The sequence below is a fragment of the Pongo abelii genome, chromosome 9, assembly GCF_028885655.2.
Source record: "Pongo abelii isolate AG06213 chromosome 9, NHGRI_mPonAbe1-v2.0_pri, whole genome shotgun sequence".
Taxonomy (NCBI): domain Eukaryota; kingdom Metazoa; phylum Chordata; class Mammalia; order Primates; family Hominidae; genus Pongo; species Pongo abelii.
In genome coordinates this window covers 105,037,952-105,062,954 of record NC_071994.2, presented here as the reverse complement: position 1 = coordinate 105,062,954, position 25,003 = coordinate 105,037,952, and the positions used below count along the sequence as shown (strand labels likewise).

Here is a 25,003-nt window from a genome sequence, read left to right as displayed (position 1 = left end):
AGAGTTCACTTTGGCCTTTTCTTTCTTTTCTTTTTTTTTGAGACGGAGTCTTGCTCTGTTGCCCAGGCTGGAGTGCAGTGGTGCCATCTCGGCTCGGCTCACTGCAAGCTCCACCTCCCAGGTTCACGCCATTCTCCTGCCTCAGCCTCCCAAGTAGCCGGGACCACAGGTGCCCGCCACCAGGCCCAGCTAATTTTTTGAATTTTTTAGTAGAGACAGGATTTCACCATGCTAGCCAGGATGGTCTCGATCTCCTGACCTCGTGATCCGCCCGCCTCGGCCTCCCAAAGTGCTGGGATTACAGGTGTGAGCCACCACGCCTGGCCTCTTTCTTCTTTTTTTTTTTTTTTTTTCTGACACAGTCTTGCTCTGTTGCCCAGGCTGGAGTGCAGTGGCACTGTCTCAGCTCACTGCAACCTCCGACTCCTGGTTTTCAGCGATTCTCGTGCCTCAGCCCCTTGAGTAGCTGGGACTACAGGCACGCATCACCAGGGCTGGCTAATTTTTGTATTTTTAATAGAGATGGGGTTTTGCCATGTTGCCCAGACTGGTCTTGAACTCCTGGCCTCAAGTGATTCACCCAGCTTGGCCTCCCAAAGTGCTGGGATTATAGGCATGAACCACCACGCCTGGCCCACTTTTTGAAGTTTAGTTTTCTGTTCTTTTGGTTTTATCATTCTTTGTGATCTTGTAAGCAATCCATTACTGCTGTCTTGTGTGGGTAGGTGAGTGGATGGGGGAGTCATACCTGGAAGGTTAACTGTGCAAGGATGGAGGTGAGTTAACTTTTGGGTTTATTAAGGATAAGATGAGGTCTTGAATGCCTTACTCCTTCAAGGGTCTAATTTTTGCACTCTAGGATAGGTCTCACCAAAAAGGATTTCTGTGGAAAATATTCAGCATTAAAAAAATGTATACTTCTGAAGTGCTTGCAGTTCATTCTTTGACTATGTTTGGTGATGATTTTATACCATTTTCATTTTTGTGTCCTAGGCATAGCTTCTAGGACTTCATCCAACTTATTGATAAAAAACGCTTAATGGAATTGGACCCGATACAAAGTCCTCTGGCATGATACTAAAAAACCTTCCATTAGATGGGCAGATCTATTGTTACACATAACTGTACTGTATTGCAACCTGCATTCTTCTATTTTGTCTACAAGAACATTATAAAATACTTTGTTCTGTGATTTTTGGAAAATAAGATCCAATGGGCCTATAACAATCCTTCTGTCTACTTCAATGGTTTTCAGGCTGTCCTCCTTGAAATCCAGCATTTTTTGGAAGTGTCTCAGGGTCTACTTTGTGGAATGGAGAAAAGAGGCTTTTCCTCTCCCTCTTCAATCAGAACAAATCAGAGAAGCTCTACTTTTATCTATTTTAGGTAAGATTTCATTTGCCTAGAGGATTATTTGGCTTTATAATGTTTGAAAACCATTTTTTCAAGATAAATTGCTGCTGCTGCTAAAAAGAGACAAAACACCCTTATGCTACCAATTCCTTCTGTGTCTGAACTGGGTCATTAGTCATTACAGTTCAGTTGTGTACTTACAAACTATTGTCTAGACATGTTTCCAGGCTTTTATGGACTATCTTGTGAAATTAATTACAGTTACAATGCAATTCCACAGGAGAATTCATTCTGAGTTTCAAGAAGGAGCATTAAGGAGTTAAGAAAGAGAGTGTGTTCTGGGGTCAGATTTCCTGGTTTTGAACTTCAGCCTGCCATGCTTTCTGTGTGGCTTTGGACAAGTTTCTTGACTCCTCTCTGTTTCACTCTTCTCATCTGTTTTTTTGTTTGTTTTGTTTTGAGAAAGAGTCTCACTCTGTTGCCCATGCTGGAGTGCAATGGCGTGATCTCAGCCTACCTCCTGGGTTCAAGGGATTTTCCTGCCTCAGCCTCCCAAGCAGCTGGGACTACAGGGGCCAGCCATCATGCCCAGCTAATTTTTATATTTTTAGTAGAGATGGGTTTCACCATGTTGGCCAGGCTGGTCTTGAACTCCTGACCTCAAGTGATCTGCTTGCCTCAGCCCCTCCCGAAGTGCTGGGATTACAGGCGTGAGCAACCACACTTGGCCTGTTCTCATCTTTTTAAAAGAGGACAATATTCTATCTACATTACAAGGCTCTGAGAGCATGAAATGGGATTATCATGTACTGTGCCCCGCAGAGTGCCTGGCACGTGGTAAGTATTCAGTCATTCGTGGTTATTATTACCGTAATTTGTTCAAAAGCTGCTCATGATTGCACACTACTGTTTACTTCTGAAAAATTATCTGTAGTACCTTAATTTATGAGGACTTGACATAAGGTGGGTCCTCAATAAAAACTGACTGAAGATCTAACTGAAGCTTTCTCATCTTTCCCTTTAGGGGAAAATTCATTGTTGGATTATATACATTAATTCAACCTTCACTGAAGTTATTTTTACTGGATTGTTTTAATGGGGGAAAAAAGGCATATCAACAAAATTCATTACTAGGAAGCTTGAATTTTACCCCAAAACTTAATATATTCTGGCTGGGTGCTGTGGCTCATGCCTGTAATCCCAGCACTTTGGGAGGCCAAGACAGGTGGATCACTTGAGCCTGGGAGTTCGAGACCAGCCTGGGCAACATGGCAAAATCCCGTCTCTATAAAAAATATAAAAATTAGCCAGGTGTGGTGGCGGGCATCTGTAGTCCCAGCTACTTGGGAGGCTGAGGTGGGAGGATTACCTGAGCTGGGGAGGCCAGGGCTGCAGTGAATTGAGATCACACTACTACACTCCAGCCTGAGTGACAGAATGAGACCCTGTCTGAAAAATGAATAATGTTTTATTTGATGTTTCTTTAGGTATCCATGCTGAAAGATGGAGTTATACAAATTATTTAAAAGTTACATTAACTATTTAAGAATTGTTTTGAGAACAAATATGTGTTAATGAAACCACTATACAGGATCAATACTTTAGCAGTTGCTTCTGGGAGGAGATTACCTTTTGTTTATTTCTGACTTATAAAACTGACTAAAAAATAATTTAAAGACTAATGTGGTCAATGAAATCTCGTAATTTTTAGCTGGTTTGTCATGGAAATAAGCTGGAAAGTGATGAGTTAGCTTTATGGAAGAGGCTGATTTCATTCTCTCCCATTTAAAATGATACTTTTGGCTGATGATTTATTTGGATTAAAGCTCCTCTTGGCTTCCTAGCTGTGCAAACCTTCCAAGTTTTTTCTTGTAATGCTCTTAAAGCATCTTTGAGTCTTTGATGCTATTTTTGCCTTCCCAATTCATTTGGGAAAAAGCTGTTTGAAAACCTTACTCACTTCAGACAGTACATACATTTAGAAAGCAATCTAAATAACAATGAAATATTTTGCATTAGGGTAGACCAGCTAGATTCTCCTAGAAATATGGTATCCACTTGCTAAGCCAGTGGCTTTAATAGCTTTTTTCCTTAAAAAAGACAAAACAAAACCCAGTTATTCTTTGTTTTTTCTCAAGCCAAAGAGAAAACAGTCCTACTTCTCTATGGTGATGAAATAGATTTGTAACATGTTTTTATTCTAAACTCTAGCCCTTAAAATATATGTATATATATCCACTATCTTGAGCTGTTTGTACTTTTTTTTGGTGGCAATTATTCTGCTAAATAGAATATTTTGTATACAGAAATTTCACAACAAAAGGAATATGACTCTTACACTTACTGTGTTCAAATCTGAGACATGAATTTCAGTGTGTGACCCTCCCATGAACAAAAATCTCTATACTTTTTTGACTCATTTAACCATGACATGCATTTGCTTGAATTTTTTTTTATTTTTCTTTTGTTTCTTTCTTTTTTAATCTTACTATTTTCTTCTGCCTTTCTCATTTCTTTGTTTTTGTATTTTTAATTTTTTTTGGTATTTTTTTTTTTACAACAGCCGTAGTGAGATATAATTCACATACCATAATATTTACCCTTATAAAGTATATAAAACTCAGCGGCTTTTAACACATTTGTAGAGTTGTGCAACCACCACCACTAATTTTAGTATACTTCATAACCTGACGTAGACTCCATACCCATTAGCAGTTATTCCCTATTTCCTCTTCCCAGCCGCTGGCAACCACCAATCTATTTTCTGCTTCTGTAGATTTGCCTATTTTGGACATTTTATATAAATGGAATCATACAATATGTGACTAGTATCTTTCACTTAGCATGATGTTAATGTTTTCAAGATGCATCTATACTGTAGCATATATCAGTACTTTATTCTTTATTGCTGAACAAGATTCTACTGTGTGGATAGACCACATTTTATTTATCCATTCATCAGCTGATGCACATTTGGGTTAGTTCTTCTTTTTAGTTATTATAAATAATGCTGCTATGAAAATTTATTTACAAGTTTATGTGTAGATATATGTTTTCAATTCTTTTGAGTATACGTGTATCTAGAAATGGTCTCCTTTTTTTTAACTTTCATTTTTTAAAATCTGAGGTAAAATTTCAACAATACATTGTTATGCACATTTTTAGTTATTTTATGAATCATTTGTTTCATTGTGGTGTTTGACTTTTATTAATTTCTTAAAACTCTGTATATTCACATATTATTGTCAAATTGTTGCAATTTCATTGCTTTAAAAAAAGCATTTTAATTGTTTTTTGGCCCAGTGTGGTAGCTCATTCTTGTAATCTAGCACTTTGGGAGGCTGAGATGGGAGGATTCCTTGAGGACAGAAGTTCAAGACCAGCCTAAGCAACATAGCAAGACCCCCATCTCTATTTAAAAAAACAAAACAAAAACAACAAAAATGTATTGCTCAATAATTATTTTGAATTTAAAGTTTATCAAAGTTACAGATACCTTAAACATAAAATACAAGTCTTATTATTATGGAATAATTAGCAGTATCCCTCTCCATTTCTTCTCCCTAGATAATAATATTTATTCTTTTGGCTTTTTCTTACAGTATTTACTTCAATATTTCTAAATAACATGCTTATCCTGTCATTCTTGGTATTTGTTTCATATACTACCTGTTAACCTCCTACTATATTCTCCACCTGTCTCCCTCACACTTCCCATTCTCCCAGCCTACTAAAATTCTTATTAATTTTTGTTAGATCAATATTTAACATTTGCATTATTATGACTAAATATAATTTTTGCTGTTGTCATCTAGTGTACTATGAATATTTATTATTCTCTGTTCACATTTTTGTTTTGGCTGCCATACAAATTATGATTTTTCTGTTTAGTTTTCTATGTAATTTATCACTAATTCTTTCTCTTCCAGATTGCACACATCCTCTTAGTAACTCAAACTTAGTAGATTTCCTATCAATTTTATCTTCTTGTGGCCATTCCTTCTGTACTTGTCTTGACTGGTTGCTTTCTAGGCTTGCCGCAGAGCTGAATTTTTCCTTTACCGTCACCCTGGGGATTTCTGTGTGTGTTTTGCCTTTTTCTTGTTGCTCTGCATCCTTTGAGAACCTATCCTCTGGGCTGGGATGGGTTTCAGAGCACCTCAGCTAAGGTCTTTGATCAGTTATGCTCCGTAGCTGGAGGGCTGCAAAGTGCATTCTCATGGCCACTGCAGCTCTCTTGCCTCCCAGATTTCTTATCTTTGTTTTCTTGGTTTACTCCCTTGTTTTAGTAGATCGTATGTTCTAGTAGCTCAAGAACACGATGGCCCAAGATCCCGCTTCAGTAGTCCTCAAATATTTGGTTATTCCAGTTTCCTCAGTGTATTCCCACAGAAATGACCATAGGTCCCTTAAGACAACGACTGAGGGAATCTTTGCAGTATATATTTCTTGGGGGAATTGCAGGGTCCTTCTTCCTGGAGACCAGGCCATCTTATCATTTAATGGGTTTCAGTTTAAAAATAGGGGCCGGGCGCGGTGGCTCACGCCTGTAATCCCAGCACTTTGGGAGGCCAAGGCGGGCGGATCATGAGGTCAGGAGATAGAGACCATCCTGGTTAACACGGTGAAACCCCGTCTCTACTAAAAATACAAAAAATTAGCCGGGCGCTGTGGCAGGCGCCTGTAGTCCCAGCTACTCGGGGGTGTTGAGGCGAGAGAATGGCGTGAACCCGGGAGGCGGAGCTTGCAGTGAGCTGAGATCACACCACTGCACTCCAGTCTGGGCAACAGAGCGAGACTCCGTCTCCAAAAAAAAAAAAAAAATTGGCTCAGGCCGGGTGCGGTAGCTCATGCCTGTAATCCCAGCACTTTGGGAGGCCGAGGTGGGCGAATCACTTGTCAGGAGTTTGATACCAGCCTGGCCAACATGGTGAAACCTTGTGTCTATCAAAAATATAAAAAATTAGCCGGGCGTGGTGGCATGTGCCCGTAATTCCAGCTACTTAGGAGGCTGAGGCAGGAGAATCACTTGAACCCGGGAGGTGGAGGTTGTGGTGAGCCGAGATCGTGCCACTGCACTCCAGCCTGGGCGACAGAGCAAGACTCTGTCTTAAAACAAAAAAGGCCCAGGTCTGGAAACTGAGCTAGATATTATAATTTTTATTGGGACCACTGTCCTAAGCTACCTACTCCTCCATTCTTTACTTGTTTTGATTGTAGATGTTAAGTAGTACCCTTGTAGGGTGCCAACTTGTTTGGACCCTAGAAACTCCAAATTGTATTCATCATTTCTACAACTGCCTGACAACCGAGCCCCCTCTGCTGCTTCTTTAACCTTGCTGGTTGTTAGGGTAACTGTGGCCCCTGGCTTCTGGCAGTTACCTGGTCTCTCTTACTCTGGGGGCTCATCATGCTGGCTACAATTAAGGAGCCCAGCTCTTTAATAGAGGAGGCTTGATCTCCTCTCATACCTTCAGTCCGGGCCTGCAGAGCAGAGCCACCACTTAAGTTCCTAGTGATATCAGTGCCCCTCTCTCACTACTCCTTGTTAAGAGCTAGCATTTACTCCACGTGAGAAGACCCTACTGAGGCCTTTCCACCACAAGGCAGCCAGAAAACCCTCATAGTTACCCCCCTGTCTGCTGACAAGCAGATAACTAGTGTTAAATCCCAGCCCAATACAGCTGGGGAAGTTCTAGGTCTGAAGGATCTGCAAGAAGGATCTGCAGGGAGAGGCAGCAGCATCACTGAGATCTTGTTGGTTCCTGCAGTCTCCTAATGGTAGGAGAGATGGGCACCGATTTGGGAATCCGGTGACCAAGAATTCTTGGGGCTACCCACCCAGATGTTTCAGGGCTCTGGTCTTTTTGTGACAGATTTGCCTTGCCTGATAAATGCCTCTGCAGCTCCTTATTCTAAGTCCTATAATTGCCCCGCAGCTGAGCTCTCTTCCACTGCAGGGTGATAAGGATCTCTTTGTAAGCAATACCACCACAAGTGCATCCTGGCTCTCATACTTAACCTTTAGTGGTTAACTGCTCTCAGTTTCTCATCACTCTGAAGGGTTTCAATTCAACTTAGTAATAACTAGCTACTATCTTTGCAGGTGTTGTCCCCACTGCATCTTTTAAATGCCTGGATTCTTGCATTGGCAAGCCTGTTTTTCTTAGGGAATGTTTCCCCAGGTCATCACCTGTGAAATATTGGCAGTCGAGCCACTACCTTGAGCCAGGGACAATCTGTGACCCCCTCTCCACTCAGCATGGGGTTTTCCTTGCCAGTCAGAGATTCCATCCCCAATCTCCACCTTATAGCCTGCTTTGTTGGACTGTTCCTGGTACCAACTATGTCAGTTCAGTTCCTCTGAAAAGCAGATATCAAGATGGAATTAGAGGTGTATGAGACTTATTGAGAAGAAACACCTGTGAAGGGTAAAGGTCATGATGTTATGTGTCTGACACATGTGAAAAGAGCATGGGAAGGAAGAAGTAGCTCTGAAAAAGGAAGTCTTGCCCAGGCCTATTGAGGCACCCATATGTAAAGACTGTCCACCAGAGAAGTCCCTCACTGGTTAAGAATTGTCTGTTTCTGGTACACCCACAATTTTCCACAGTCTTCCACAATGTTCAGTCACTGGGAACAGTCTGCGGGGAGAAAGGCATTGATGTGAACACCATGGTGGATGCAGAAGGTACAGCAGGTAGGGGCTGTCAGCCAACAGTCTCTTTGGCGCAGGTTATCTCTTGAAAGGAAATCTGAGTGGTGCGTGTTCATAACTACCATAGCTATTGTAGCTTGACACAATGCCTGCTTTGCTGTAAATCAGGTTTATTTGCAAGAGTTTTTATTGATTTTTATATGTATTTTGATTTTTAATATGTATTTTATTGATTTTTATATGTCTCTTGTGCCAGTACCACATTATCTTAATTATAAGAGCTTTTGCTGGGTGCCATGGCTTACGCCTGTAATCCCAACACTTTGGGAGGCTGAGGTTGATGGATCACTTGAGGCCAGGAGTTTGAGACCAGCCTGGCCAACATGGCAAAATGCTGTTTCTACTAAAAATATGAAAATTAGCCTGGTGTGGTGGTGCATGCCTATAATCCCAGCTACTTGGGTGGCTGAGGCAGGAAAATCACTCGAACCCGGGAGGTGGAGGTTGCAGTGAGCTGAGATAGTGCCACTGCACTCCAGCATGGGTGACAGAGCAAGATTCTGTGTCAAAAAAAAGAGAGAAAAACAAAAAGTCTTGTTATTTGATAGGGCAAGTACCTCCACGTTAGTCTTCGGACATAGGTGTATCTGGGCTGTTCTTGTTCTTTCCTCTTTCACATAAATTTTTAGATCATCTTGTCAAATTCCACAAACAGGCCTTGAGTGTTTTAGTTGGAATTGCATTGAATGTTTAATATCAATGGGAAGAACTGACATGATATTGAGTTTTCAAATCCAAGGATATGGTATATACATCCATTTATTTAAATATTTTAAAATGTCTTTCAATATTTTAATCTTTTTTCCAGAAAAGGCTTGCATATCTTTTTAAAGATTCAGAGTTGGCATTTTAAATTTGGTTATTTTTGTAAATGGTATCTTTTAAAAAGTTACAAATTTTTTTTTTTTGGTCGTTTCTTGCTGGTGTGCAGTCGTGCCTTTCAAAACGGACCTACCTTGAGGCAAAGGGGCCAGGACTTCATGCCCCACATCAACCAGGCATTGGATAAGGGCGGCCCTCAGGGACTGGGCGTGGCCCCGTGTGAGGAGCCTCTTGGCCTGCGGGAAGTGCCTGGAGAGTGAGTCAGCTGAGAGCTGTCAGCTGCCGACATTCCTGTCAGCTGGGGAAAGACTCCTCAGGTCCTGACGGGGCAATCTCAGCAGCAAGCCCTCAGCAACCACTAAATGCCTTCTAACGGGTTAAAGAAATTCTCGTTTATTCATAGTTTTAAAGTTGAGTGTTCCTGCTTTGGCAAAAGAAGGAGAGTGGTCCAGCTGTCTTACATGACATTTGGATCTGGGGTTTAACTGTTTGTCTAACAGACTTCCAACTAATCCTGTTTCAGTCTTACCTTTACCCCCAGTTTTCAGAACTACCAGATGTCTTTCAAACCTGGGCCTTTCTGGTTTTGCAGGAAAGACTGGCTTGCTTTAGGCTTCCTCTACTGCCAGCATAGGTTTTAGCTTTCTTTGATTATCTAAATCAGTTACCGCTTCATCACCTGCTTTCTAACCTTCCAAGTTTTGGCGCTGTCTTCCCTTCTTTTCTTTGTCTTGTACTCCCTCCTTTTATTTATTATTATTTACAACAATTGAGACATCTAGGGTATCTCTCTGTTTTTTTGTGACGGAGTCTCACTGTCGCCCAGGCTGTAGTGCAGTGGCGCGATCTCGGCTCACTGCAACCTCTGCCTTCAGGGTCCAAGCGAGTCTCCTGCCTCAGCCTCCCGAGTAGCTGGGATTACAGGTGCCTGACACCACGCCTGGATAATTTTTTTGTATTTTCAGCAGAGACGGGGTTTCACCAGGTTGGCCAGGCTGGTCTCAAACTCCTGACTTCAGGTGATCCGTCTGCCTCAGCCTCCCAAAGTGCTGAGATTATAGGCATGACCTACCGCGCCTGGCCGGTATCTCTCCTTTTTAATCCTTGTGATTTAAGTAGGGGTTCAGGAAAGAGCAGAGGCATAATAATGCTTCCAATTGCTCTCTTGCCTGAAAGCCTTGTTTGATTTAGAGATTTATGAAGTAAGGGCAAAGCAGGCTGAGTTTGACACATGCTGTTTCTAATGCCTGAAATTACATCTTCTTCCATCCTTGCTTGTTTAACCCATCCTTCAGCCCTCACTTTGGTAGTCACATTTTCCAGAAAGCCTGCCTTCACAGCCGAAGTCCTGGATTAGATGGCCCTTCTAGGCAATTCATTATAATCTGTGTTCACTCACACTTTGCTGTAATTACCTGTTTGCCGGTCTTTAAGATCTCATAGGCTAAATGTTTTGATTAGTGGGATTGTATATGATCTCTGTTGGAGTCCCTAGTCCCAAGCATAGAGATGATTTAAGAGGTACTCAATAAAGTTGTATTGAGTGAATACGTATTACATAGCTTTGAATTGATTTCTGATCAATGCAGTAACTTACAAAGTTCTCACTTTCTGCAAATATTTTTTTTTGTTCTTTCTTTGCTGGGCTGGAGAAACCAAAAAGGCAAAATACTAGTTTTATTTTCATGGACACTGGAAGCTTTAACCAATGTCATTTAAAAAGTACTTGGATTTCATCTTTAATATGAAGAGTTAGGTGGAGTGGCTGATGTATAAATTTCTTTCTTTAAAATTATTTGAAATTCTTGGAAAGTTTTCTACTTAATCTTTAAAAAAAGGCATTGTAAAAAATCTCTGGAAGAAAGGCATTATGACAACGACTGCATATACAATAAAATATGAGGATAAAATATTAAAAATGAAAAAGAGATTTTTAATGAGTTTTAGGTGTTCATAAATATTGTTTAGGTCATAATCCATTTTAGGAAACATAAGCAACATTGATAACTTTGGCAACCTTTTAATATAAATTAATTTAAAATTGCATATCAAATTTACCATTCTGTAGAGCAATACTCTTAGTGCTTTCGTACTTTGCAGTCAAAAGTGCCACTGTGCCTGGAGCCTGGCCTGGATGGCAGGAAGATTGCTTGAGCCCAGGAGTTTGAGACTAGCCTGGGCAACATGGCAAGACCCCATCTCTTTAAAAAAATTAGAAAAAAAAAAAGGGCCATCCAATGGAACAAAACTCAGACTGATGTAACCTTTCCAAGAGAAAGTTCTTGGAGAGTTTGTTTTGACTGATACTTATATATAGGAGATAACACAAAATTATACTTACTCATCTTCTGATTCTGAAGGTCCAGGGACCCCCTTTACGAATATTTGTAGATAAGGAATACCCTGGAAGATGCTTTTGTGACAAGCAAACTCATCCTCCAGTATAGAAAATCTGTTACAGGGTCTGTAATTCAGCTACACAGGACATCTGGAAAGGCAGACTTTGAGGGGCTTTCTTTCTCTTTCATGTGTACACTTTTATCAAAGGAGACAATTTCATTTGCTTTTAATTTTTTTGGACTTCTCTAAAGTTACCCATGCACAATGTAGATAGTGTGAAAAATATAAAAAAAAAGTATTAAGATAAAATGAAAATCACCTGGAATCCTATTGCAGAGAAACCACTCCTGATATTCCATTGCATTAACTTCCTGGCTTTTCTTTCTTGAGGTGTTTATTTCCTCCCACGGTTGAGACACTCTAAGTATAGCTCCAGGTCTCTCTATTTCCACTTAGCAACGAATCATTGCTATTTCTTTAATTCATTAAATATTCTTTGAAAATATAATTTTAATGGTTGTGTAATAGTCATCATATAAATGTACCATAATTTAACAGTTTCCCTGTTTATCATCTTATAGAGTGTTTTCTTACTTTTCCTATTATAGCAATAAGCTATATTTCATAACTTTATTGTAAGTCTTGTTATGCCTGAGGAAATTCCGTCTGTAACTCTGAAGAATGAAAGTAAACGCAGGTTTGTAGTAGAGACTTTTTTGAGGTAATACATGTGAAATGTATATAAGTTACTAATAGAAAAGATAATATATTTGGTAGGTATGATTAGTATTAGTGTATGGGGAATTTTATTTGTATTATTTATATTATCTGTATTGTTAAACTTAAGCAGCCTACTATTTCAGAAAACATTAAATCATGTCTACTTTCAGAATAAATTAAATCATAAACCATAGTCTATGTGACATAGTTAATATATTAAACCAAGTGTTGTCAGAGACCACTCATTGTCAAACTGGATGGCAAGCTATTAGTGGGTGAAGATGTATTATTTCCTGTAACCAACGTTGTTTTTAAAATAAAATACAATAGAATATAAAAATATCAAAGGGCATCCCTTAGTTAAGTTTTCTTACTCGAAAGAGTGAAAGCTACTGGCATTGACTGATAGAAAAGTTTATTGTTTTATAACCACTAGAGGGCAGTCATTACACTAGTTTTAAAAAAGGCCAACTAACAGCTTAATACAAGTTGACCTAGTTTTACAACTGATTATGATAGACATAAAATTACATTTAAAAAGATTGTCGGGCTGTTAATGTACTATTATTTGAGGACCTATTACATGGCACCCATTGAGTTAGGGAGACACTGATGAATAAGACATGTTCTAGAATGCAGTGAGAAGGTGTGATATTACAAGGCAGTTATGCATATCGTTTGGGCTTATGTTTGCCTTTCTAGCCTCATATCCTGCCACTCCCCAACTTGCAACCTGAACTGCAATCATGCTGAGCTACTTGTAGTCACCTGGAACATACTGTTCTGTCTTCCTGGAATATTTTTTGTGTCCCTCTCTGCCTGGTGAACCGCAACTTATACTTTAAGACCCAATATCCTGACTTTCCCAGACAGAAAAAAATATGTGCTTTCTCCACTTGACTCCTTTAGGGTCAAGTTCAGCCCTATTACAGGTGATTACTTATGTCTCATTCCCCCAGGTAACTGAACTACTGGAGGGCAGGGAATATATCATTCATTTTTTTTTTCTGTAGCTGGGTTATAGTGCCTGGCACATAGACAGAGCTTAACATAAATATTTAGTCAATAAGCAAATAGAAGTGCTATAAAGAGATACTGTAATGAATTTCTTTCTTACATAATCTATTGATCTTCTACCCTCTCATTTTGTATATGCCACTAATATAGCAGCTATTCAACCGCCAAAGCAAACCCAAGACAGACTGTTTGAATTATTGATGGTGAGGGAGGGTTAGGCTTTACTGAATATGAAAGGGAAAGGGAATTTTGGAGGATAATTTAGGTTTCCCTAGTTATTTCCCCCATGATGACTTGCAAGATTATATTTACTTTAGGAATACAATAGCTAAGACTAAATAACCTTTATTTTTCCATCCCTTCCTTACTTTTGCAATATTTACTTGGCCAAGTAGGTAAAGTGGTTTTGTTTGCCATTTGGCTAGCAGCTAATGATGCTGACACCTTTGGTATTAAGAAGACAGGGTGCCAGCCGGGTGCAGTGGCTCACATCTGTAATCCCAGCACTTAGGGAGGCCAAGGCAGATCACCTGAGGGCAGGAGTTCGAGACCGGCCTGGCCAACATGGTGAAACCCCATCTCTACTAAGAATACAAAATTAGCCAGGTGTGGTGGTGAATGCCTGTAATCCTAGCTACTATGGAGGCTGAGGCAGGAGAATTGCTTGAAACCGGGAGGTGGAGGTTGCAGTGAGCCAAGATCGCACCATTGCACTCCAGCCTGGGAGACAAGAGTGAAACTCCGTCTCAAAAAAAAAAAAAAAAAAGACAGGGTTCCTAGTACATTCCACTGGTAGGCTATAAAAGCTTAAAAGATTTAAAGTTTCAGTATGTTCTAAGTGCTCATATGGCAAATTAAACAATTCTCCACCCAATTGGTATATGCATTTGTTTATAAAAGGTTTCGTTATATGTTCACCTTAGTCATGTTTGTAAAAAGTTGAAAAAATATTTTTAGCTAATTCTAAATCTTGTAAATAAGCCTATACTCATAATCATCTGGAAAATTCTGCTCTGAAAAGAAACCTTGGCTGGGCACAGTGGCTCATGCCTGTAATCCTAGCTCTTTGGGAGGCCAAGGTGGGTGGATCACTTGAGGTCAGGAGTTTGAGACCAGCCTGGCCAACATAGTGAAACCCCGTCTCTACTAAAAATACAAAAATTAGCCAGACATGGTGATGGGTGCCTGTAATTCCAGCTATTTGGAAGGCTGAGGCAGGAGAATCACTTGAACTTGGGCGGTAGAGGTTGCAGTGAGCTGAGAAGGTGTCCTTGCACTCCAGCCTGGATGACAGAGCGAGACTCTGTCTCTAACAAAAAAGCTGGTTGTACATGATAGAGGTTAAGTCACTTCTAAAGACAGATAGACTTTGGTTTGCTTCCTGGATATATCTTTCCCCACCTTTGCAACCTGGGGCACATTACTTAACCTTGCAACACCTCAGTTCTCTTATTTGAATATGGACATAATAATAATACTTCATTGGGTTCCTAGGAGGATTAGATGAAATCCTGCATATAAAGAGCTTTGCACAAGACTTGGCATATTAAAAGCTTTCAACAAACGTTAGCTGTTGTTATAGGAAAAGTTCTTTATTGCAAGATAAAATCTTTTTTTTCTTGGCATGTAGACATTTTTCCATTTCAAATAATCAGCTCTTAATGGTTTTTTTTCTTCTACTGTGGCAATAAAAAGGAGTATTTTTGTCATTTTGATAAGACATACCATAAGCAAATGAGTGATTGTGACTATAAAAACCTTGGCGGTGAAGCCTCCCCTGTGGGATGCTGCAGTCCAGGGACAACTGTATGGGCCTCAAAAAGTCTCCCACACTGTTTCCCCATTGATAGGGTTTGGATCTGTGTCCCCACCCAAATCTCATGTTGAATTGTAATCCCCAGTGCTGGAGGTGGGGCCTAGGGGGAGGTTATTGGATCACGGAGGCGGTTTCTCATGGTTTACCACCACCCTTCCTTGGCGCTGTCTTCACGATAGTGAGTCATCATGACATCTGGTTGTTTAAAAGTGTATGGGACCTTTGTCCTCTCTCTCCTGCTCCTGCTCCTACCACGAAAGATGTGCCTCCTTCCCCTTTGCCTTCTGCCATGATTGAAAGTTCCCTGAGGCCTCCCCAGAAGCTGAGCAGATGCCAGCATCATGCTTCCTGTGCAGCCTGTGAAAACATGAGCCAATTAAACCTTTTTTCTTTATAAATTACCCAGTTTCAGGTATTTCCTTATAGCAGTGCAAGAACAAACGAATCCACCCATCTATCCACAGAGTTCGTAATCTTTACAGCCACTGCAGAGGCAGTAGGGAATATTGCTGAAGTATCAAGCACCTTGAAGATCTTTTACTACTTTGATGAGATGGAAATTTCTCTTCTTCAGTATCATTGATATTGGGCTTGGAATGTGGCTTTGAAACAGACTGTCTAAATTATTAACTCCTGTGGGCAAGAACATTGCTCTGTATAATCCATATCAAGTGATATATATATATATATATATATATATATATATGTAAGTGCTTAATACATTTAAAACTATTCAATGTATGTTTTAATGTTTTCTATAATTACAGTGATAATTGTTCCAAACCCCAAATTGGGACATTTAGTATAACAACAGATTTTAAACCTTTTGAGAATTTAAAACATTTTAACTTGTTATTTTGAAATAATTTTAGATTTACAGAAGAGTTGCCATAATGACACAAAGGGTTTCTGTGTACCTATTACCCAGCTTTCTCTAATGTTAACATCCTACATAACCAGGTACAGTTACCAAAACTAAGAAATGAATATTTGTATATAACACTATTAACAAATAACAGACTTTATTAGAATTCTACCATTCTTTTAAAAATGAATACCCTTATTCTGTTTCAGGATCCAATCAAAGATGTTATGAAACATTTTGTGGTCATGTTCTTTTGTCTCCTCAGGTCTGTGACAGTCTCTGTCTTTCCCTCTCTTTCATAACCTTGACATGTTTGGAAAGTTCCTCAATTTGAGTTTGTGTGATGTTTTTCTCTTGATTAAATTGAGGTTATGAAGTTCTGGGAAGAACACAGCAGAGGCGATGTAATCTTCTCAGTGCATCATATCACATTATATCAGGAGGTACAACATGATATTGACATGTCTTTTTGTTAGTAATTTTAACCTTGATAATTTGGTTCAGGTGATGTCAGCTAGGTTTCTGTACTGTAAAATTACTTTTTTCCCCTCTTTGTAATTAATACATATTTTATGGGAGATACTTTGAGGCTCCATAAATACCCTGTTTCTTCATATAGTTTTTAACAAATGTTAGCCGTCATTTGTGGATCTTGCTTGCAACAATTAATTGTGGTTTTCTAATGGTGATTTTTATATTTCTCTAATTTCTTCTACATTTCTTCATTGGAGTTCTACTGTAAAGAAGAGTTATTCCTTCTTCCTCATCTATTTATTCAATCATTTATTCATATCAGTATAGGCAGGTGTAATTTGTTTTATTATTTTGGTTATAATAGAATATTATCATTATTTATTTTGTTGCTCAAATTGTTTCAGCTTTGGCATGGGGAGCTCTGTCAGGTTGGCTCCTATGTCTTTTTGGAATGTCCCCATTTTATTTATTTATTTACTTATTTGAGACGGAGCTTTGTTCTTATTGCCCAGGCCAGGGCAGGCTGGCTCCTGTGTCTTTTTGGAATGTCCTCATTTTATTTATGTATTTTGACACAGAACTTTGCTCTTGTTGCTCGGGCCGGAGTACAATGGCACCATCTCAGCTCACTGCAACCTCTGCCTCCTGGGTTCAAGCGATTCTCCTGCCTCGGCCTCCCAAGTAGCTGGGATTATAGGCGCCTGCCACCATGTCTGGCTAATTTTTTCTATTTTTAGTAGAGATGGGGTTTCTCCATGTTGGTGAGGCTGGTCTCAAACTCCCAACCTCAGGTGATCTGCCTGCCTCGGCCTCCCAAAGTGCTGGGATTACAGGCATGAGCCACCCGCACCCAGCCCATTTTTATTTATATTTAATTTAGTACCTCCTTACTCTGTATCTTGTATTTTGCCTGCCCTAGCCCTGGATTCAATCACTTGTCTAAAAGCCCTGGGTCCTTTTATTAGAGAATGGTATTTAGAAACCAAGATCTGGGTGTGAAGTCTTTTGTGTGTCAGATCCTGTCAGCAAAGACATATATCTATGTACTAACCTATGTAGACACACGTATCTATATTTCGGTATCCATGTATCTGTATCTGTATTTTTAAAATTATGAATTTATGCTCATATGTTGTTTTTAAAATTTTAAAAATTATTTGTTTAGAGACAGGGTCTCACTTTGTTGCCCAGGTTGGAGTGCTGTGGTGCAATCATGGCTCACTCAAGTGATCCTCCTGCCTCAGTCTCCCAAGTAGCTAGGACTACAGGTACATGCCACCATGACTGGCTATTTTATTTCAATTTTTATAGAGACTGGATTTTGCTATGTTGCACAAGTTTGTTTCAAATTTTGGCCTCAAGCAATCCTCCTCCTTTGGCCTCCCAAAATGTTGGGATTATAGGCGTGAACCATCATGCCTGGCCTTGGTACCTTATTTTTGAGAGCCCCCAGCTAAACTGGGGTTCCAGTACCAGAGTAGCTAGCAACCCTACCGCAACAGTATATGAAGGGGAGATGGATGTGGGTGTTAACAGTGTGCCTTTCATGGGATACTTCTTTTACCTGGAGGATGGCCTAAGTCCTAGTTGCCTGACCTGACTGGGGGTCCCTCACATAGGAAACTTGTTTATACTGGCAGATGCCCTGTGGCTCTTGTCTGATCCATGTCCAGTTTATGCCTGCCTGACCATCACTTTGGCACTGGGAGTTCAACCTTGTGCTCTCCCTGGTGTTCCCTGGTTCTTCAGATGGAAAGCACAAATTCAGTACATCACCACAATAGGAAATAAGTTCAAAGATTTTCACATACAGATCCTGGGCAAGGAGGGCATAATGAGTCAGGAGGGCAGTCCTCTGTCCCCAGGTCATATGAGGCAGAAAGGAAGAGCCAGAGAGAAAGTGTGTCTAGCAGCATGTCTAAGGGAATGGAGTGTGGGCCACTTTAATAGGCAAATGTCTAAATGGTCCATTTAAAGAGAGGCAGGAAAGCAGGGAGCCCAGTCCGCTAGGCAGGAGAGATACCTCTAAGTTCTTGTCACTGGCCACCAGCTTGAGCCATCTGGGTGTAAGGTAGAACTGGAAATTGTGTCAAAGATGACTGAGCCCTGCTTTGGTATGAGAAAGTTAAACTTGTATTCAAAATGGATGCTGAGCAACATAAAATTATAAGAATTCTCTATATATCTCCGACATCAATCCAGCACCAAAAGTTTTATTCTAGTATTCTCCCTTTCTGGGAAAGGCAAAATAATAGAAACAAAATCCAGATCAGTGGTTGCTCAGGGCTGTATGAAGGAATTTTTGGCATGATAGGGCTGTTCTGCATGGTACAGTAGTGATGGGTATACAATGCTATGCATATGTCAACACCTACACAATTCTACAAAGAGTGAATTTACTGTAGGCAAATAAGAAAAACATCCAGGATGTTGGAAGAATCCAACATGGGATACAGATTGTGACAAATGAATCTAAACTGTATTAAAATTATTCACTTGGTAAACTATCACTCCTGTAATCCTAGTGACTCAGGAGGCTGAGATGGGAAGGTGGTTTGAGGCCAGGGGTTCCAGGGTAGCCCGGGCAACACAGTGAGATCCTATTTCCAAACAGAAAAAAAAAAAAAAAAAAAGAAGAAAAGCTAGGCATTGCGGTGCATGCCTTTAGTCCCAGATACTGGGGAGACTGAGGTAGGAGGATCTCTTGAGCCCAGGAGTTCGAGGCTGCAGTGAGCTATGATTATGCCACTGCACTCCAGCCTGGGTGATAAAGTGAGACCCCCAACTCTTAAAAAACAAAACAAAAACCCACCACAGTGAAGGGGGTGGAGAAGAAGGAACTGGCTTTAGTGACTTTGGAAAACCGTGTGTTGACTGAATAAGTAAGATTGGGGATGAAAAGAATGATATAAATGCTGTACTTTAGTTACAAATCTGTTTCTCCTAGGTATGTGGATTAGCAATTCTGAAGCAAATTTTCATGTATACTAGAGTTAAGTTAGTGCCTGTATTGTGGCTAATGAGTGTCACGTTTCTCAATGTCAAAGAAGATACAAACAAACATTTTGGGAATTTTTATATTAAAAATTTACAGAGTTATAAAAGCCAAATCACATTTAGTTGTACATTTAATGAATCATTTTTATTGTAAAGGGTAAATTACATGAAATTGACAAAATTTAGTCCATGTAATATCTATCAAAATACATACATGTAAGTGTGTGTATATTTATATATGTATACAGTACAGTTTTTGCAAAAAGCTTCAACATTCCTAAGAAACACAGACATAGTCATTCTGGTACAATATGGATTTAAAATAAGTTCATGGTAATCCTCCCTGATGCCAATTTTAAAATGAAGACCGTCTAAATTTTTCTGACCAGTTATTAGTTGCCCTGCCTCTCGGAAATGTGTTTAAACTTTTCTTTCAATTATTTGATACCTTTTGCCCAAGAGATTACTATCTCTCTCTCTCTCTTTTTTTTCTTTTGAGACAGAGTGTTGCTCTGTCACTCAGGTTGGAGTGCAGTGGCACAATCCCTGATCACTGCAACCTCTGCCTCCCAGGCTCAAGCGATCCTCCCACGTCAGCCTCCCCAGTAGCTGGGACCACAGGCACACACCACCAAGCCCGGCTGTTTTCTTTTCTTTTTTTTGTATTTTTAGTAGAGTTGGGCTCTTGCCATGTTACCCAGGCTGGTCTTGAATTCCTGAGCTCAAATGATCCACCTGCCTCGGCCTCCCAAAGTTCTGGGATTACAGGTGTGAGCCAGCATGTCCGGCCTCAGATTACTCTCTCTTATAAGAAGTTTCATAAGTTTTTCCATTGAGGAAAGTGATGCTTGTTTGATTTCCTCTAAATTTACTTCTTCACATTCGAAAGGAGACTCTTTTCTTCCTTAGAACTTGAAGATTCAGTGTGAAAGGGCATTTTTCTTTCTTATATTATTAAAAAAGTTATTTTTTAAAAATAACATTTTTATTTTTTATTTTATTTATTCATTTTTGTGAGACAGTGACTTGCTCTGTCACCAGGCTGATGCAGTGGCGCAATCTCAGCTCACTGCAACCTCTGCCTCCTGGGTTCAAATGACTCTCCTGCCTCAGCCTCCTGGGTAGCTAGGAGTACAGGTGCGTGCCACCATGCCCAGCTATTTTTGTATTTTTAATAGAGACGGGGTTTCACCATGTTGGCCAGGATGGTCTCAATCTCTTGACCTCATGATCTGCCTGCCTTGGCCTCCCAAAGTGCTGAGCTTACAGGCATAAGCCACCGTGCACAGCCAACATTTTTATATTTTATATAGAGATGGGGTCTTGCTACATTGCCCAGGCTGGTCTGAAACTCCTGGGCTCAAGCAATCCTCCTGCCTTGGCCTCCAAAGTGCTGGAATTACATGCATGAGCCACTGTGTCTGGCCAAAAATGTTAGTTTTCACGTTTATAGCATGCAAAGTGCTATTCTCTTCCACTTTAATTCACAAAGGATCTTTACTCTATGTCTTCCCACTTTTGTCACTTTTAATGAACCCACCCTGTATCTACTAAAATTCTGGAGGAGTCATGGGCAGAATTACATAAGAATTCTGGTCATATGACAGTTTCATAAAAGGAAAATATCATAATGTGCAAGTTCTAGTAAAATGCAAATCTTATCTTGTTTCACCAGCTTACTATTTAGGCTTTTTGTTTTTTTGGCCTATTCTGACTTTGGATTTTAACTATTTTCAACTATCTTTTGCTTGTAGAGGCATTCTTTGGTTCCTAAGAGGTATTAAAGTGAGGGATTATTAATGGTGAAGCTAGTTTGGCATGCAGGATGCTGCTGTGTACATATATACTAGTGTATATGAATATAAACCCTTGTCTTTTTTTTTTTTAATAAAAATGAGTTTTCATCTGAGGTGCTTGGAATGATTCACAAACAACTTGGCACACTCTTCTGGCCTGCTTACCCCCATTGAAATGTTATTTTATAAACTACATCTTAATTCACAGAATTTTTTCTTGATAGTATAAAAAATTCTCAAATATTTTCTATAGGGGCACACAACTTTCTATTTAAAAGTCTAAGCACTAAATTTTCTGTCACCTTCCTAAATCCTATCTTATAATTAAAAATATAGGAAAGCACAAATGTTTCCTTCATTAGGTCAATTTTTTCACTAATTTTCTTCATTTAAAAATTGAATTCTTTTCCTGTTTTTCCTCATTTCATCCAATAGTTCTCATTTCTACTAACATGGTGTGGCAGAAAGAACATGGGTTTTGGAACTAGATAAACCTGAGTTTGAACTTTGATTCTGCCACTGTAGGTAGCTATGTGGCCTTGGCTCAGTTTAACTTCTTAAAGCCTCCAGTTTCTCATCTATAAAATGGAGACAAAAATACCCATGGTTTGGGTGGCTGGTCAGATTAAATAAAAAATATATGCACAAAATTTGGTACATGGTAGGCATTCAACGTGTTAACGCATTTCTCACTACTTCAAGTGTTTCAAAACTAATTATATGGAGGAACCAAAATTTAGTAGTGTTATTAATAAAAGGCCACATAACATGTTTTCTTAAAACTCTTAATTTTTAATTTTGATTCATTACCTTTTTTTTTTTTGAGACCGGGTCTCACACTGTCACCCAGGCTGGTGTGCAGTAGCGAAACACAGCTCACTGCAGCCTCAACCTCCCAGGTTCAAGTAATCCTCCTGGGCTCAAGTAATCCTCCCGCCTCAGTCCCCCCAAGTAGCTGGGACTACAGGTGCATGCCACCATGCTGGTTAATTTTCGTATTTTTTGTAGAGACAGGGTTGCCCAGGCTGGTCACGAACTCCTGAGCTCAAGCCATCTGCCCACCTCGGCCTGCAAAGTGCTGGGATTACAGGCATAAGCCAACGGCCCTGGCTTGATTCATGGCATTTTAATGAAAAATTTCATGTTTTTTTTGTATGCCAAAGTGCCATGTATGAAATTTGGAAGAATCGATGTAATTTTACAGCCATAGGAAGGCCTCCCTTCACCATACAAAAAGGTAACCTTTGCTCTATTGCTGCCACCAAGGGCCATTTTGTGAGATGTGGTAACTTTAAGAATATTTATTATACTGAAATGGGCAATTAAAAAATCAAAATATGCCATACTTCATCAACATCTTATCAGTAAGTTAGAGGTTTAATAAAGAGGTTCAATAAACAGAAATTTTATTTAATATATATTTCAACATGAAATCTATAAATTGCAAAGGAGCACTGTGAATTCTTTGGAAAAATGTTTGTCTGCTCTACTCATAAGCTTCATCCTTGTGGCATGTATTCAGAGCTAGGTTATGTCCTGCTTTTTGTTCAGGCAGGCATAATGTCTTTCATGGTATTCTCAGAACTCTGTTAAACTTCACTGCTTTGTTAAATGTCACTGCTCTGTTAAACTTCACTGCTCACAAAATCTGAGTTATGACAAATGTTCACGGGGGTTGTTGCTCACATGTTTTCCTATGGCTGGTTTTCACAAAATGGTATCTAGTCCTAGAGAAGTACATGAAGGGTCTTCTTAGACAGATCCTGCTGGAATTATCTCTTGTCTCTGCAGCTGCTGGTTCTGTCTTCTCTCTTCTCCTGGAAATGAGAAAGAAGAAACAAGCATGCAAACACATGCCAAAACACTGCAGCTACAAACTAGGCTGACATGTCAAATAGTGGCATATTCAACACATCCTGACATCATTCTCTCCAGTAATGAGTTTAACATTGCAGAGGACATTATAGATTATTTACCTCAACCCTTAGGTTATTTTCATCAGTACCTTTCTACTCTAAAAGGTAAAATTCCCACTTTGAAAATGTTCAATTTTACAATTTCATTAAAAATTCAGGGTTCAGGCTGGGCACAGTGGCTCACGCCTGTAATCCCAGCACTTTGGGAGGCCGAGGCACGCAGATCACGAAGTCAGGAGTTCGAGACCTGCCTGGCCAACATGGCAAAACCCCGTCTCTACTGAAAATAAAAAATTAGCTGGGTGTGCTGGCACGTGCCTGTAATCCCAGCTGCTCGGGAGGCTGAGGCAGGAGAATCCCTTGAACCTGGGAGGCGGAGGTTGCAGTAAGCTGAGATCGCTCCACTGTACTCCAGCCTGGGTGACAGAGCATGATTCCGTCTCAAAAATAAATAAATAAATAAAAATTCAGGGTTCAAAGTGAAATGATAAATTCTAATTTATTTGCATCCACATTTAAAGCTCTTTATTTAAAATTTTCTTCTAGATAAATTCTGGGTACCAATAAATCTCTATAGTGTTGTATAGCAGAAACGGGAGTTCTTGGGGGTGAGCTTGTGAAAACAATGTCTGATGGAACTAATGATGAAAGGGCCTGGAACCCACATAGTTAGGCACGCCAGAAGGAAACCTATGGGAACGTTAGCCCCTGCTTCCCTCTCCAGTTTTCTCTCTCCCTCTTCATCCTGAATCTGTTTGATTTAGTCCTTGGAAGTTCCTTTCTCCTTTTTAGTCTCTGAAATAATATTCATTTGGCTAACTCTGAAGCTTTTTTCAGAACTCAGAATGTTGTTCATTTCCCATATGTTCATATACCTGTGAAGTTAGTGTTTTTTACACTGATTTATAAGAGACTGCTTATTTTTATGTTTCCTCTATCAGACTGTGTCCATCAGGAAAACAAAGCCATTAGAAGAATTATGGGACTAAGGTATTTATTACAGGAATTACATTTTACCAAATATAGGAGCTGCAAAAATGAGGGTCTGGAAAAGGAAAATTGAAGGATCAGAGTATATGGGGCAAGGGATAAAAATGTAGGCTGCTCTACTGTGGTGTGCCAGTCAGGATCAGAGAAAGGATGACTAAGCAGGCTGTTTGAAGCACTGGTGTGGGTAAACAAATTGAAGCTTGCAGGGAAGTCTGATAATCCAAGCATGCCCAAGCTGCTGAAGTGGAACTATGAAGGGGGAGCTTGCTGGCGAAATCTATGGAAACTGCTGAATGTGGAACGACTCTGCTTTTCTGAAGCTACTGTCTTCAGGTCCGCAGCCCAGTGCCTGGTGGTGGGCCTGGGGCTGCTGTTGGTCAGCAGGGCCTGTAGTCATGAAGATGCTATAGAGTGGAGAGGAGTGAGCTGCTGGGCACCTTTGTATTTGTCCATCACTGACTAACCATGATAATCTTCTAACAATAATGGCTTCGGATCACTTCTGCCTTCTTCTTTTGTGGCCAAAATTTCTAACTTAGAAATGTGAATCCTAGCCTTAGCAAAGTTGGCTATTTTGTGCTCATGATGTATTTTTAGAATGTAGCAAAGTTTCTGGCACATAGACAGTACTTAATATTTAATAAATGGAAGAAGAAATGGAAGACCACTTATACAATGCAAATGAGAAGCAAAGCAAAATTTGTCGGAGACATGAAAGTATTTCATAAATCTCTTTCTTGACTATAATAGTTAATTCAACATTTATGTAGTACTGCTGTTTTATTGATAGATTGGTGACTAAGAGAAGTCCAGCAAAAGAAGAATTTGTCAGTGTATGTCCAGTATTGTCAATGAGAGAGGGTACTTGGACTGACTACTTCACTGGCTTTCCTCATCAGTGCAGGCTACACTTTGATCCCCTTCCCCATGAACTCCCAGATGGACAAAGGACAGGGGACCAGGAAGGGTAGGTGACTTTCTTGTTTGTCATCACTGTTTCTAGACCAGTGTTTCTCATCCTTCGCTTCCCATTTGAATTATTCAGAGAGCTTAAAAATATCTAAATGCCCAAGCTGCTCTCAGGTATGACCCAGGCATCGGTATTTTTTAAAGCTCTCCATGTGATTCCAATGTGTATCCATGTTTATGCTTCTATGTGAAGTTAGTGCTTCACATAGA

At 39.9% G+C, this 25,003-nt stretch overlaps 1 protein-coding gene and 1 long non-coding RNA gene across 5 annotated transcripts in view; one reads left to right on the top strand and one right to left on the bottom strand.

Annotated features, from left to right (window-relative positions):
- LOC129048749 (uncharacterized) overlaps nucleotides 1-25,003 on the top strand; it is a 65,596-nt gene that overhangs the window by 26,618 nt on the left and 13,975 nt on the right. Inside the window, exon 3 of the long non-coding RNA XR_008511337.1 lies at nucleotides 1,256-1,386. This is a non-coding gene — a long non-coding RNA (uncharacterized LOC129048749). The remainder of the gene's footprint in view (nucleotides 1-1,255; nucleotides 1,387-25,003) is intronic.
- CEP126 (centrosomal protein 126) overlaps nucleotides 19,187-25,003 on the bottom strand; it is an 89,133-nt gene continuing 83,316 nt past the window's right edge. For all 4 annotated transcript variants that reach the window (XM_024255892.3, XM_054524971.2, XM_054524973.2 and 1 more), the window contains one exon: nucleotides 19,187-22,735. In XM_024255892.3, the coding sequence (XP_024111660.2) occupies nucleotides 22,691-22,735 (45 nt within the window). In that variant the 3' untranslated portion in view covers nucleotides 19,187-22,690. The remainder of the gene's footprint in view (nucleotides 22,736-25,003) is intronic.